General features: G+C 48.5%; 2 protein-coding genes across 2 annotated transcripts; both read left to right on the top strand.

Moving 5' to 3' along the window:
* Positions 1–119: 119 nt before the first annotated feature.
* On the top strand, positions 120–7336 carry LOC122621725 (activating signal cointegrator 1 complex subunit 3). The gene is made up of 6 exons (XM_043799683.1): positions 120–330; positions 401–2082; positions 2136–3111; positions 3185–3593; positions 3651–6539; positions 6601–7336. Exons 1-6 carry the CDS (start codon positions 200–202, stop codon positions 7063–7065), a joined length of 6552 nt encoding a protein of 2183 aa, XP_043655618.1. The 5' UTR covers positions 120–199; the 3' UTR covers positions 7066–7336.
* A 1456-nt stretch (positions 7337–8792) lies between these two features.
* LOC122621485 (ELAV-like protein 1) lies at positions 8793–9870 on the top strand. The gene is made up of 2 exons (XM_043799348.1): positions 8793–8932; positions 8999–9870. Exon 2 carries the CDS (start codon positions 9023–9025, stop codon positions 9788–9790), a length of 768 nt encoding a protein of 255 aa, XP_043655283.1. The 5' UTR covers positions 8793–8932; positions 8999–9022; the 3' UTR covers positions 9791–9870.
* Positions 9871–15500: the final 5630 nt, after the last annotated feature.

Genomic DNA, 15500 nt, shown 5'->3' with positions numbered 1-15500 from the left:
TTTTTTGAATTTCAACTTACGATATACGACATTCGACGTATTTCCCAATGTGTGGCAACACCGTTTCCATCCAGTGTGACCGCAGCTAGTCTTTTTTAGTATTTCAGGTGGAAGAAGAAGCCGGCCCACTCTGCGACTTGGGAAGAAAAAACGTAAACATTAATTTTGCACCAGCTCTAGTCATAAAAAGCAATTAAATATGTGGGAGCCGCCACGACTGAGTGCATCGCTGCGCACCAAGACGGAGCTGGAGGCCCGAAGCCGGCGCTTCAGCGTTCTGCGGCAGGCGAGAACCAACTCTACAGCGTCCACGACGACGAACAGCCAAATGTAAGTAGCGATTTCACCACCTGTGAAATTCCGCTGAATTCCGTTTCCTTGCCACTTCGATCCTCTCCAGCAAGGAGGAGCAAACCATCGCGCGGCTTCTGGCCCAGATGCCAACCGGAAAGCAGCCCGCCGCAAAGGTGCAGCTGCAGAAGCTGCGCAATCTGGTGCAGGAGTGTATGGGCTACGAGGAGCAGCCACAGGTGGTGGAGCACGCCGCGCTCTTTCTATTCTGGCTGCTGCTGGATCAGCGGGTGCTCCTGGTGGCCACCACCCAGCGGCTGCACGGCATGTTCGGCCAGACCTTCGATCGCAAAAAGACGCAGATCCACGACTGCGTCCAGGCCATCGGCGATCTGCTTGAGGATCACGACAGATCCGCGCTCAAACGTTGGCGACAGACGCAGCACAAGACGCCCGGAGTTGGCCCGCTATGGGGCGCTCATATCCATGTCAAGTGCACGCCCTCCGAGTGGATGGACATCAGCCTGCTGACGGACCTGGCGCCGGATGCGCTTCTCAAAAATCGCACCGTTAACAAGTTCTCTATGAAGTACAAAACGAAGTCCTCCCCGGTGGTGTCCCAGAGCTCGGAAGCCGCCAAGTTGAGTCCGGAACTGCAGACTCTGCTTGGAATCTCCGAAAAGCTGGACGACGAGCATCTAATGGAGCGCGTGGGCGACATTCTCGGTTCCAAGCGCAGCAGCGAGGAGTTGCAGAATGAGCTAATGGAACTTCTAGGATTCGATCACTTCGAATTGGTGGGAAAACTGCTCCAGGAACGGGACAAGATCGCCCGCCAATTAGATCAGTTTGCCACCCGATCCCGCCGCGTCAAGGAGGTGAAACAGAAGCGCGTCCAGACGGCTGCCAGTGGAGGAGCCGCAGAGCGGCGTCCCACCGTGGCTAGCGCCGTCGTAGTTCAGTCTGCCCAGGAGAAGCAGCTCGGCAAAATGCAGCGGCGGGAGGAGAAAAAACTGCAGCGCATCATGCGAAGCATTAAGGACGAAGAGCCCGAGGATGACCCGAATTGTGCGGTTGCCGTTTCTGTTCAACAACTGCGTATGCAGCACCAGCGAAAGCTCATGGAAGCCGCGCAGCGCGAGCCTCTGTTGCTTAGCACAAAGGCGGCTAAGGCGGAGTACAAACAGTCCTCGTACAACCAGCCCATCCATTATCCTTATGTGTTCGACAGCCAGCTTCTGGCGAAACAGCACGCCGGCTTTATAGGAGGCAGCAGAATCACTCTGCCCGACAACGCCCAGCGTGTCGATAACAAGCAGTGGGAGGAGGTAAAGATCCCAGCGAGTGAGCCACCCCCACTCTCTGTTGGCAACAAACGGATTAAAATCGAAGAATTGGACGACGTGGGCAGACTGGCCTTTGCCAACTGCAAGGAGCTGAATCGCATCCAGTCCGTGGTCTATCCGGTTGCCTATCACAGCAACGAAAATATGCTGGTGTGCGCGCCCACGGGAGCCGGAAAGACCAACGTGGCTATGCTGTCTATCGTGCACACCATCCGTTGCCACCTGGAACAGGGAGTCATCAACCGGGACGAGTTCAAGATCGTCTACATTGCCCCAATGAAGGCGTTGGCCTCGGAAATGGTTGATAACTTCTCCAAGCGCCTGAAATCACTGCAAATCGTTGTACGCGAACTGACGGGTGACATGCAGCTGACCAAGGCGGAAATGGCTGCCACCCAGATTCTAGTAACTACACCAGAGAAATGGGATGTGGTAACCCGGAAGGGTAAGAATAATATTTTATGTTTTGTAAAATATGTTAACAAAATGACTTTCCAGGCAGCGGCGACGTGGCTTTGATAAGCCTGGTGAAGCTACTCATCATTGATGAAGTGCATCTTTTGCACGGTGAGCGAGGACCCGTTGTGGAGGCATTGGTGGCTCGCACCCTCCGCCTTGTCGAGTCCTCGCAGTCAATGATTCGCATCGTAGGCCTATCCGCAACCCTTCCGAACTACATCGATGTGGCTCACTTCCTGCGTGTTAATCCTATGAAGGGTCTGTTTTATTTCGACTCCCGCTTCCGACCTGTGCCTCTGGACACCAATTTTGTGGGCATTAAGTCGGTTAAGCCGCTGCAGCAGATTGCTGATATGGACCAGTGCTGTTACCAAAAGTGCGTGGAGATGGTGCAGGAAGGTCATCAGATAATGGTCTTTGTCCATGCCCGGAACGCCACTGTGCGAACGGCAAACGTGATTCGCGAACTGGCCCAGCAGAACAATACCAGTGCCCTGTTCCTGCCCAAGGATTCTGCTGCTCACGGACTTGCAACGCGTTCGATACAAAGGAGCCGAAACAAACAACTGGTGGAGCTGTTCTCCTGCGGCTTGGCCATGCACCATGCGGGAATGCTACGCGCCGATCGTCAGATGGTTGAGAAGTACTTTGTCGAGGGCCACATCTCGGTGCTCGTCTGCACGGCCACTCTTGCCTGGGGTGTCAATCTGCCGGCTCACGCAGTCATTATCCGAGGAACAGATATATACGATGCCAAGCACGGTAGCTTTGTGGACCTGGGCATTCTCGATGTGCTGCAAATCTTTGGCCGAGCCGGTCGGCCACAGTTCGACAAGAGTGGAGTGGGTACCATCATCACCAGCTATGATAAGCTGAATCACTACCTGTCGCTGCTGACCAATCAATTCCCCATCGAGTCCAACTTCGTGAATTGTCTGGCCGACAATCTTAATGCGGAAATTGGTCTTGGCACCATTACCAATGTGGAGGAAGCGATCGAGTGGCTGAGTTACACGTATGTTGATAGTGAACCTAATCATATGTATGATCAATTTGATTATATTCTATTTCATTACATTTATTTAAAGGTACTTGTTTGTGCGAATGAGAATAAATCCTCATGTATACGGTATCGAGTATTCTGAGCTTCAGAAGGATCCCACGCTAGAAGCTCGCCGCCGAGCTCTCATCATGTCCGCATCGATGAGTCTGGACAAAGCTCGGATGATGCGGTTCAACCAGCGCACCATGGACATGAACATCACTGACTTAGGTCGCACTGCATCTCATTTCTACATAAAGTACGATACAGTGGAAACTTTTAACGAGTTGATGAAGCCATTTATGACCCAGGCTGAGATTTTGGCCATGATTTCCCAGGCGCAGGAGTTTCAGCAACTTAAGGTACGCGATGATGAGATGGAGGAATTGGACGAACTGAGAAACGCCTATTGTAAGATAAAGGCACACGGCGGAAGTGAGAATATACACGGCAAGGTAATGATTAAACTTCTACAAGCCTATTCCCAAGCTTAATTTTGTGTTTTTTGCCAGGTGAACATTCTCATTCAGACATATCTTTCCAATGGGTATGTGAAGTCCTTTTCACTGAGCTCCGACATGTCATATATTACCACGAATATAGGAAGGATAACCAGAGCGCTGTTCTCCATTGTATTGCGGCAGAATAATGCGGTCCTGGCGGGACGTATGCTGCAGCTTTGCAAGATGTTTGAACGGCGCCAATGGGATGATGATTGCCACCTAAAACAATTCCCAGCCATTAACGCCGAGACCATCGACAAACTAGAACGACGCGGTCTGAGTGTCTATCGGCTGAGGGATATGGAGCACCGTGAGCTAAAAGAGTGGCTCCGCAGCAATACCTATGCAGATCTGGTTATCCGGTCGGCGCAAGAACTACCCTTGTTGGAAGCGGAAGCCAGTCTGCAGCCTATAACTCGAACGGTGCTCCGTATCAAGGTGGACATTTGGCCCAGCTTCACATGGAACGACCGAGTTCATGGGAAGACGAGCCAAAGCTTCTGGCTGTGGATTGAAGATCCAGAGTCAAACTACATTTACCACTCGGAGCTGTTTCAAGTCACCCGGAAGTTGGTGATGAGCGGCCAGTCGCAGCAGCTGGTAATGACCATTCCTCTAAAGGAGCCACTGCCACCACAATACTACATAAGAGTAAGCAGCGATAGCTGGCTTGGAAGTACTACATGCATTCCATTATCATTTCAACATCTGGTGCTGCCGGAACACCACCCGCCACTCACGGAGCTTCTGCCCCTCCGCCCACTCCCTGTCAGCTGCCTTAAGAACGTTCTTTACGAATCCCTCTACAAATTCACGCACTTCAATCCAATCCAGACGCAGATCTTTCACTGCCTGTACCACACCGACAACAATGTGTTGTTAGGCGCTCCCACCGGCAGTGGTAAGACCATTGTGGCGGAGATCGCCATCTTCAGGGCCCTGAACCAGAACCCCAAGTGCAAAGTGGTTTATATCGCTCCACTTAAAGCGTTGGTCAAGGAGCGCATAGCGGATTGGGAGCAACGCTTCCAGCGCTCCTCTCTGGGTCTCAAGGTTGTTGAGTTAACTGGCGACGTCACTCCCGACATCCAGGCCATTCGAGAGTCCCAACTAATCGTAACCACGCCGGAGAAGTGGGACGGCATCAGTCGCTCTTGGCAGACCCGCGAGTACGTGCAGCACGTGTCCCTAATCGTCATCGATGAGATCCACCTGCTGGGAGAGGATCGAGGACCCGTCATCGAGGTGATTGTTTCGCGTACAAACTTTATCAGTTCCCATACCGGTCGGCCGATTCGAATCGTGGGATTGTCCACAGCATTGGCCAACGCTCAAGATCTGGCCAACTGGCTGGGAATCAAAAAGATGGGGCTGTACAACTTCAAGCCCTCGGTGCGGCCAGTGCCTCTCCAGGTGCACATCAATGGCTTCCCAGGAAAGCACTACTGTCCTCGCATGGCAACAATGAACCGGCCCACGTTCCAGGCCATTCGCACCTACTCCCCGTGTGAGCCCACCATCGTCTTTGTCTCCTCGCGTCGGCAGACCCGTCTCACGGCTCTGGACCTGATTACCTTCGTGGCCGGCGACTCCAATCCCAAGCAGTTCCTGCACATCGCCGAGAACGAAATGGAGCTGATCCTGCAGAATATTCGTGACCAGAACCTTAAATTCTGCCTAGCTTTCGGCATTGGACTACATCACGCCGGCTTGCAGGAACAGGATCGAAAGTGTGTTGAGGAGCTGTTCCTCAATAGGAAGATCCAGGTCCTGGTGGCCACAGCCACACTGGCATGGGGTGTTAACCTGCCAGCTCATCTGGTGGTGATCAAAGGTACAGAATACTTTGACGGGAAGGTGAAGAAGTACGTGGACATGCCCATTACCGATGTGCTACAAATGATGGGGCGAGCCGGGCGGCCGCAGTTCGACAATGAAGGCGTGGCCGTCGTTCTGGTGCACGATGAAAAGAAGAATTTCTACAAGAAATTCTTGTACGATCCATTCCCCGTAGAGTCCAGTCTGCTTGGAGTGCTGCCGGAGCACATAAACGCTGAAATCGTTGCCGGAACTGTTCAGTCAAAGCAGGCCGCTTTGGACTATTTGACGTGGACTTACTTCTTCAGGCGACTACTCCGAAACCCGTCGTACTACCAGCTGCAGGGCATAGAACCGGAGAATGTTAATGCCTTCATGTCCAACCTGGTTGAGCGCGTGGTCTATGAACTTTCTGCCGCTGCCTGTCTGGTGGAGCGTGACGGATGTCTGGTGCCAACCTTCTTGGGCCGAATCAGTTCCTATTACTACCTGTCGTACCGCACAATGAAGCATTTTCTGGAGGATCTGCAGCCGGGCATGAGCACCAAGGAAGTTCTTCTCGCCATCGCCGATTCCTACGAATTCGATCAGCAACCTGTCCGGCACAACGAGGATAAGTACAATGAGCAGATGGCTGAAACGAGTCGCTTTAGACCCCCGTCGTCGTCCTGGGACTCTCCGTATACCAAAACGTTCCTGCTACTCCAGGCCCACTTTACGCGGCAGTCTCTTCCGAACTCGGATTACCTAACAGACACCAAGTCGGCTTTGGACAATGCCACTCGAGTGATGCAAGCCATGGTGGACTATACAGCGGAGCGGGGTTGGCTGTCAACCACTCTGATTGTGCAGCAACTAATGCAGAGCGTCATTCAAGCCCGCTGGTTCGACGGCAGTGAGTTCCTAACGCTGCCGGGAGTGAACGAGGACAATCTCGATGCCTTCCTGAACATACCACACGGTGAGCATGACTATTTGACGCTGCCCGTGCTGAAGGAGCTGTGCAAACAAGAGTACGAAGTACTGGCGAAGCCTCTGCGAGATGCCTTCGAGGAGCACGAGATCGAACAGATGTATAAGGTACGCTTTGTACTAACCAAATTTGTGAACGTCTTTTAAAAGGTACTTTAAACATTTCCAGGTAATCCAAGATATGCCCGAGATAGCACTTCAAATATCCGTAGAGGGTCGGCACATGGAGAACGAGTATGCCAAGCGATCGCTCTCGCTTTCTGATGACACGAGGGGCGAATGGTTACCCCTACATGCCAATGAGGACTACGTTCTCGTAGTAAACTTACAGCGCCTTAATGTCAGTGGACAGAGAAGAAGTGGTGGACAAAGCTACACGGTGCACTGCCCCAAATATCCAAAGCCCAAGAACGAAGCTTGGTTCCTGACCTTGGGCTCCCAGGCCAATGACGAGCTCCTGGCCATGAAGCGGATTTCCATTCGTGGACAGCGTTGCTCCAACCGCATTTCGTTCCAGGCAACGCCCCGACGCGGACGTCTACAGCTCACCCTTTATTTAATGTCCGACTGCCTCATTGGCTTTGACCAGCAGTACGACCTGCGATTCGAGATCATCGAAGCAAAAGAAGTCTAGAGGCTCTCTTTAAAGATTAAATCTAACGTTAACCGTAGCATTCTGTAGAGTTGAGGCTTAACTTTTAGTTAATGGAGTTCATATGGTCTATGAACGTTTTCCACAATCACTGTTATCACCTAGAGCTTGTAGTAAAACTGAACTTGCGTATTTATTGTGTGATCCTCCAAGACATGTATAACATTTGTATCATTAGTAACTGCTTCGAGACGAAGCTCCTTTGTTAACCGACCATGTAGAGCCTACATGCATGAATCACTTTCTATGAATTTATGAAGTAACTATTTTTAATGTGTAAAGTTAATAAAATTTGTATTGAAAGCGCAGAAACGTTCTTAAATTCAGCTACTAAAAAGGAGTCGAATCTTCGACAAGATCTATTTAAATTTCTCAATACTTACATAGGCATAACTATTGACATGTTAACTACATTTACTCGACATGGCACCGTGGCGACACCTGACGTTCACTTGTATAATGAAAGAAATGAATCATAATGCATGTCAAAAGGAAATCGAACCAAGCAAATGCATTAAAATAACACTTGTTAGCATATTAATTGATTTATTTATTTTAAATTTGGATGTTGAACTATGAAAGTAAATAGTGTATTTGGAAAAAGCAAGGCCAGAATGTTAAGAGCCAGAAAGTAAAAGTCGACAAAATGAGGCTAAGCAGTTTAAGCCCGGTGTGTCTAAATATGTATTTGAATCACTAGTTCCCAAGTCCGAACAAGGCGTTTTAAACTGTCCCAATATACCAGCTAAGAAGGAAATACCAGCCCGCTGCGAAAATATGTAAACGACCCACCTCATCCGAATGAATTGTTTACGTGAGGCGTCTTTTAATGGCGGGTTTTATCTGAGTCCTGCCCACTTCTGGACGCTCCTCCACTCCTGCGCTCTTGCCTTCCTGCCCCACACATGGCGCTGAGAAATGAAAGCATATTCAAGTGATTAATGCAGATGGCCACCACATCGGGCAAATGCGGATCCGCTGGTCCCCGGGGAGTCCCCGACTAGGATAAGGAGCTGGAGCTGGAGCTGGTGGAGGAGGAGGAGCTCCTCCCACAGCGGTCGAGTAATTAAACTTGATTAATTGTCTAGTCAGCATGAAGGTAAAAATCGGCGTAGCCAAGATAAACGAAACGGAAATGGAAATTAATTAATATGAGGCTAAGTAAAACAAAAAGAAATAATGAACAAGTTTGCTTGGGCAATAAACAAAGCAGCATTCAATTGATCCAATCGATGGGCTCGAGTGCCATGTTGGTTCCCCAAATATCCAGAATATCCAATTTAATTTCCACCTGCACACTTTTTACATTCCTCTGTGCAGTGCCGCCATCCCACCTTCGAATCGGCAATGTCGAAATTCCATAATCAGCAAACAAATAAATAAACAGCTGGAAAACTTTTCAGAAACTTTTGCACCTTGTGCACATAAAGGGTTTCATTTTGTCTTGGCACGCCAACTTCTCAGCCAAATCAGCGATTTCGCAAAGTGGAATTTATTTAATTTGCATTCGGATTTAGGTGTTAACTAGGGTTTTCTTAAGCTTCTTGGATCTTGAAATTGTATTGTATCTATTTAAAGCGAGCTTTAAGTTATGTGAAATTTAAAGCCGCCGAGTTTGAATGATTTTATAACTTTGAACAACACTGGTTCCCTTGCCAATTTCGTTTTTAAGCACCACGTAAGTTGTCAAAAGTATAATTTGAGTTTATTCTGATTGTCAATCACATTCTGGAAAACTACGAAGCTACGTTTTAATACCTATACAACTTTTAGCATTTGGGAAGGCAGTCCTGCAAAGTAGCCCGAATTTTAAGTCAATTGGGATATTGTAATTCGCCAATTTTCCATAGTAAGTGTTTTAAATTGGAAAGCATTACACTGACCTCGGTCACTTACGCCTTTGTTTCTACTGAAGAGTCGCATCTATAACGCAGAGATAATGACCACCCAGGAGTCCACCATCCAGCCGCTGAGCTGGGGATACGCCGGCTCCGAGATGTTCCAGACCGGAAGCCAAGTGCCACCTCTCATTAATAACGCTTCTAGTCGGGAGCAGACGAACCTGATACTCAACTACCTGCCGCAGGACATGGGGGAGTCGGAGGTGCGCCGCCTCTTCTCCAAGTTCGGTGAGATCCGAAAGGCCAAAATCATCCGCCACCGCAGTGGCATAAGCTGCTGCTACGGATTCGTGGACTACGTGTCCACCCGCCAGGCGGCTGCTGCCCAAGCGGCCATGGATGGCTACGAGACGCGCGGCAAGCGGCTGAAGGTGGCCTTCGCCCGACCTTCGGAGGATCAACCCAGGAACTCCAACCTGTACGTGGCCAACCTGCCCACGTACATGGACGATAAGAAGGTGCGAGAGCTCTTCGCCACCTACGGCAACGTCTTGGACGTCAATCTGCTGCGCCACAAGTTCAACAGAATATCCCGTGGCGTCGCCTTCGTGCACTTCGAGAACTGGCGGGACGCCGAGATGGCCAAGTACGGCATGGATCGGTACATGATCGAGGGTGCCTTCCGGCCCCTGACGGTCAAGTTCGTGGAGCGCCCGTCCAAGGGTCCGCCGACTGCCCGAGGCGGAAATCTGACCAGCAGTGGCCTCCAGTTTAAGCTGCAGGGCAACGATTCCCCACCGATCTCCAAGCGCCGCCAGGAGAAGGACGATGAGCCGGAGTCTAAGCGTTCTCGCGACTCAGACTAATTATGGACTAATTCTCGTGCAGAACTTGCTAAAATATCCATGCAAGCAATTTAGTTTGCTTTTTTAAATTGAATTGACAACTAGGAATATATAAAAAGATCATATTAATATTTTTCCCAAGGGAAACCTTCCTTGCAGGTTTCTTCAGCCTTTGCTGAAGAAAAACGCCCTTTTGAGCTTGTACCATACCCACCTGCCTTTAGGTAGTTCGGTCCAATTAATTTCGGTCTTAACGCATTCATTCAGTTATGCATTTGGCTGCCCTCTGTCTTTGGCCTTACATAAATAATTCATTGTATTGCCGCAGGAGCTGGGCTTATCGTTCGCAAACAAGCCACTCCTACGGACTGCGGATCCTCGGCTCCTAAAAAACATTAACAGCTTTATCAGTCGCTCGGTACCCTCAATTCACCCAGGGGCCTTCAGTTGGCCAAAAAAGGTGCGGAGCGTACGATTCGGTTTTGGGTTTGGGATGCGGATTCGGACTCGGATTCGGTTTGGGTTTTTGATTTCGATTGCGGGATGCATGCAAAGGATTCGCGGGTCAAATAAATAATGAAAACAAAGGGCGCATAAATATTTGAAGATCGCAAACCGAATGAACCGAAACGACTTACGAAAGTAGGTGGGAAACAAGTGAATTGAAAATTATTTCCAATTCGTTTGCTTTTCTCATTATAATTGAGGCGCAAAGTTGCCCCTGCATCTCGGAATCGGCGTCTCCTCCTCCGGTTCCTCGGCCTGTTTCCCCTTCGACTGCTGCTCTTGTTCCAGCCTCTGGTCTCAGTTCAGATTCAACTTACAGATTTTGCTCGCTTCCCTCTGCTTTACAAGCATCCTTCCTGTTCCACTGTGGTATGCACTTTTGAAGGTCGGGGCTTAAATGAAGTTACATAAACTTGGTTGGGTTGATGAATACATTATGGGGGAATGCTGGCACACTAAACACATCACTGTGTGTCTTGCCAATAACTTCATAAATTGTTTGGCTATATTGTGTAATATGTTATTGTGATATATGTGGCGCTTTTCAATTAACTTCCCTTCTCCACTTCCTATGGTCAATTCAAAGACACCACACAATCAGGCAAAACTAGAAATTGTACATAATTAAATTGCACTACATTAAAATATAATGAAAAGCAATGGTTTGCCAAACGTCAATAGCTAAAGCTTCGGAAGGAAAGAATCGTTTACTTAAAAAAAAAACAGTATTGAATGAAGTACATACATGGAGAATACATATAGCTAAAAAACACAGCATAATGAAACCGAAACAGGAGAACAATTGGGTTTCAGCTTCATCTTGCGTTGGAAATGCAAATCAAATTTTCACATCCCTTTTGTTTACAGTTTTCATTTCATTTTTCTGGGAACAGTTGCGTTAGGAAAAAGGAGGAGACCTCCAAGAAACCCGGAAAAGAAGGGCTGTAGCCCCTTGATAAGCAGATTATACGCTTTTCACCATTTTCATTCTCTTTCTTCACTTGGCGTTCTGGCTACGAGTGTTTTGGGGAATTTCCCTTTTGCCTCGTGTATTGTTTTATTGACATTTGTGGCATATTGTTTGCAACAGAAGTTATTATAAGATGTTTTAGGTTAAAATGATATTCCAAAGGCATAGAAAAAAGCTTTCATTTCGCAGACATTTGCTGCAATTTGTGTCCAGCTTAAAGTTTTCTCCAGAATTTTCCCGCAGTGATTCCGACCCATTTGTCTTGCTTTGTCCGCGAACATTAGGAAAACAGACTGCCCACAAATTGACAGGGGGAAGGAAAAGCGGCGGGGGCTAAAAAGCTTGTCAACCAAGCCGCCCACAAGCGTCACGTCAGGATAATTAAGAAATTTTTCAGTTCCCGCCCCTGGACCCCACTTTCCTGGCCCTCATTGGGTTCTTTGGTGGTGCGACTTTCGCTATCGAAATAAATGGAAATTGATTGAATTCCATTAGGCCAGGATGGGAGGCAGGCGAAATCGAACCAAACCGAACGGCTGCCTTTCAAATTAGGCAAAAACTAATGAGCTATGCACATGACCATCGACAGCAGGCATTAAAAGTTGTCCAGCTTCCGAATATCATTTGCAGTGGGGAAAGGACTTCCTCCCCCCCAAGGAACACATTGAGTCATCAGCGTAATTCCGAGGGAGTTCCCTTGACTTGGGGTGGAGTTTGACCGCTGCAGGTCTGGTAATGGATAGCCATTACAGGGTTCACTCACCGGCAATGTGTAATCCATTGAGTGCTGGCAAATGAACCTGGAATATTGGATGTTTGCAGAGCAGCCAGCTCCCCCATGGATTCCGCAATGTAAGGTGCTCCTTTATAGTTATGGAGTAACATTTAAGTTGGGATTAATCTATATAGTATATGGTTCATGGCGATCGTGGCACCTGAGTACATTGAGTACATTATGAACTCGCGCTCCAACTCCCTTTCCGAAATGATAAAGTAGCTGCGTGGACCTCTGAAGGGTCATGTAATACGCCGGGATCCGAGACGGGATTGTCAGTCAGGCAGTTCGTCAGTGCGTCAGTACGTCATTCGCAACGGTGGAATCAGTGCAACGCATGCGTGCCCCATTCATCATCGTCAGCGGCACACACTCGACTCTAACTCAACATATTGTTGCAACATATTTTACGTGCGGGGTTACCGTAGTAGCGTAGTAGCTCAAACCAACCCCCCAAATACCCCAATTCCCCACCTCAACGCTCGCCCACAGGATCCTGCTTGCGTGGGGATTTTTTCAATTTTTAGCGAAAATTACATCATCACTTATGCTGTATGCTGAATGAGATTGCCGTCCGTCCTCCCTCCGCTCCCAGACTCGGTGAATTATTAAAAAATTTCTTTGTCAACAAATCACTTGGCTCTGGAGTGCGAGGGGCGCTTCACTAAATAAGGCGTAGGTCATACACACAGCACATGCGATTTACATTAGCCGCTCCCTTCCATCAAAATATAAATACAAGTACGAGTATGTATGTATGAAAACCGAAATTTAAAAACGTCGCAAAGAAATTTGTTAACGTTGCAGGGTTGTTTTGCCCGGTTTTGTGGGGCGGGGCCGTGCCCCCCGATGATGTATGACGGCAAAGGTGGAAAATCGTTTCCAAACATAATTCTGTTTGCCTGACACCTACAACAGTCGCATAAATCTCGCAGCTCTTTAATGCTGATTCCGGCTGGGGAAGCTTAAAGTCCTCGTCCTTCGTCCTTCGTCCTCCGTCCTAATTTTTTCTTTGGGCCCAGCGCCTGTGGCAGTCGTTGACAAATTCAATAATTTTTCCCATTACAAAGGGAGACGCTGGCGGTTGGGTTTTCTTGGGCTTGTTTTTGTCTGACGAAAGCGACCAAAATTGATTGACGCTGATTTGAGTGTGCGACAGGGTGCAAGGGGCAGGGGGCAGGGAAAATCCCAGGCTAAATTTAATTTCGCCCCAAAGAAAAATCACACGAAATCGACACCTGCCGTGGCGCCGGAAAATAATCAAAATAAAATATGGATTTTTCTTTGTTCCACGCACCCGAAGGCGAATCGAGTTAGAGACGCTGAGATGGCTAGATGGCTGGATGGCTGGATAGCGAGTTGGTCCTTCGAGCCGAGTCTACCAATCTGCAATTTGTCTTGCCGGATGTGGGGAGTAATTGGGGGGATGGCAGTGCGTGAGCTCATGAGTCTTCTAAGCCGCTCGGCAAACAAGCGGAAGTTTCCCCACGATGCGTTAATACTCGAAAATTTGCGATAAGACCAGGCCCCCTTTCCCCACCAGGAGATAATGCGGGAAAAGCTGCTTTCCAGGCGGCTTTGGGGGCCTTCAATGGGAAGGGTTAAAAGTTGACTGCCATTGCTTCTTAAAATAACAATAAGTTCGTTCACAGGTTCATGCGTCAGTTGGTCCAGACTTTGGGTTTCTATTTAAATATATACGAAATTTCCATCTGAGCTTGTTGAATTAAACTTGATTTGAGATTTTGACATCATCTCTGGCACTTTGGGTAGTACTTATTATTCTCGTTTGAGAACTATATCAGTTATTGAGGTGTTCTTTGTAAGAGGAAGCCACACTGTACCCAGTATTGTAAAGATAGGTTTAGTTCCTTATTCCTCTTCCGATCCATTATTCGCCTTTCTTATCGATATGAAGAAATTGCACTTGGCGGAACGGAGCACAAAGTTCGGGCCACAAATAACGCCAAAAGTTGCGAGATAAGCGCCGAGCATTGGCAGCCGAAAATAATTTGCCAAACGCGGAATGCGAAAAGTTGAGCGGAAAGGGAAGCCCAGACCAAAAATTGCAGACACATTACCGCGCTTCAATTTCAATAATGTGGAACACTCGAGTGTGAACACAAACGTGCTCCGAAAACTATTTCTGGGCGAAATAGTTCGCCAACACATCTGTTGGCATCTCCGGCAAGAGAAAGGCCAAAAATTGGTATTATTGAACAGCAATAAATTTGACTAGGAACACAGGAAGGGAATGCGGATGGGTTGGGTAGTGGGTACTGGAGATTGGGATTGGAATAGGGATTGGGAATCCAATTGGTATGGGCATGTGGGATGGTGCAAAACAAAAACCAACTTTCAGGCAAAAATGGGCAAAAGTTTTAATTACCCATAAAGATGTTGGTACACGAAACAAGAACTACTACAAGGGGGAAGTCTGGAGCGGATGGGATAGAAGGAGATGGGATGGAATGGGATGGGATGGGATGCGATGGCATGGAATGGAAAGCCAGGATGACGATGGCATTGCCCAAGTGTTATGGCAAATGATTCGGTCTCGCCTCGTTGGAGAGCCTCGAAATGTAATCGACAGGAGCTGGCTGGCAGGTCCAGGAAGCACTTGCCTCGTAAAGATCATAACGCATTAAATTGGCCCACAAATTGGACTACTCTACTCGGCCTGGCCCATTTTTCAGAAATCAATGGCCAATAAGTAGGCAACGGCCAAATCGGTTTCTGGCCAGCCAGCCGCCGCCTCCTCTGTTGTTGAGTAATCGCCATTTGGCAAGCAACTGCCCGGCTTCCCAACTGGCCAACAGGCCAGCTCCTTTGCACTGTCATCCGTGGCCAGGATACACGCCCTCGAGATATCCTTGGCTGTTGTGTGCTGTGTGTCGGGCTTTGAGAAGTTAAGAATTCAATTGACCACGAAATCAAGATTATTGTACGAGCTCGATGGCTGAAGTGGGAAAGTGGGTGGGCGAGTGGACGAATGGACGGATGGATGAGTGGACGAGTGGCCTTCGCTATTCTCTCTCTGGCCCCGGGTGGCGTTTTGAAGTTTATCCCTGGGTAGTCGGAAGTGCCGGTGGTTATCCAAGGACCGCCGACCACCGACCACTGACCACTGACTGACTGACTGTCTTAACGGCTCCGAGAAGTGGCCATTGAAGCCATTGAGCCACTCGAAGAGCGAAGAGCGAAGCGCGGTGGCGGGGCGATGAGCTGGAAAGTGTCGGATAAATTCAATTTCGCCTGCAGCATTCGACTTATTAAACTGTCAGTGGGGGATTCATTAGGTGTCAGTACAATTAGAGTCCAGAAAGAGTTGGCAGCGAGATGATTAACTGGGCAGTAGAACGGCAAGCAGTTGTCTGGAAATGTGTGGAAGGTTGGTATCCGAGTGGATTAAACACATTAGATACATTACATACATTATACACATTGAAAGTATTGGCAGTATTGAAATATAAATTATG

This window comes from Drosophila teissieri, chromosome 3R (genome assembly GCF_016746235.2).
Source record: "Drosophila teissieri strain GT53w chromosome 3R, Prin_Dtei_1.1, whole genome shotgun sequence".
Lineage (NCBI taxonomy): Eukaryota > Metazoa > Arthropoda > Insecta > Diptera > Drosophilidae > Drosophila > Drosophila teissieri.
This window is presented reverse-complemented; position numbering and strand designations above follow the sequence as displayed.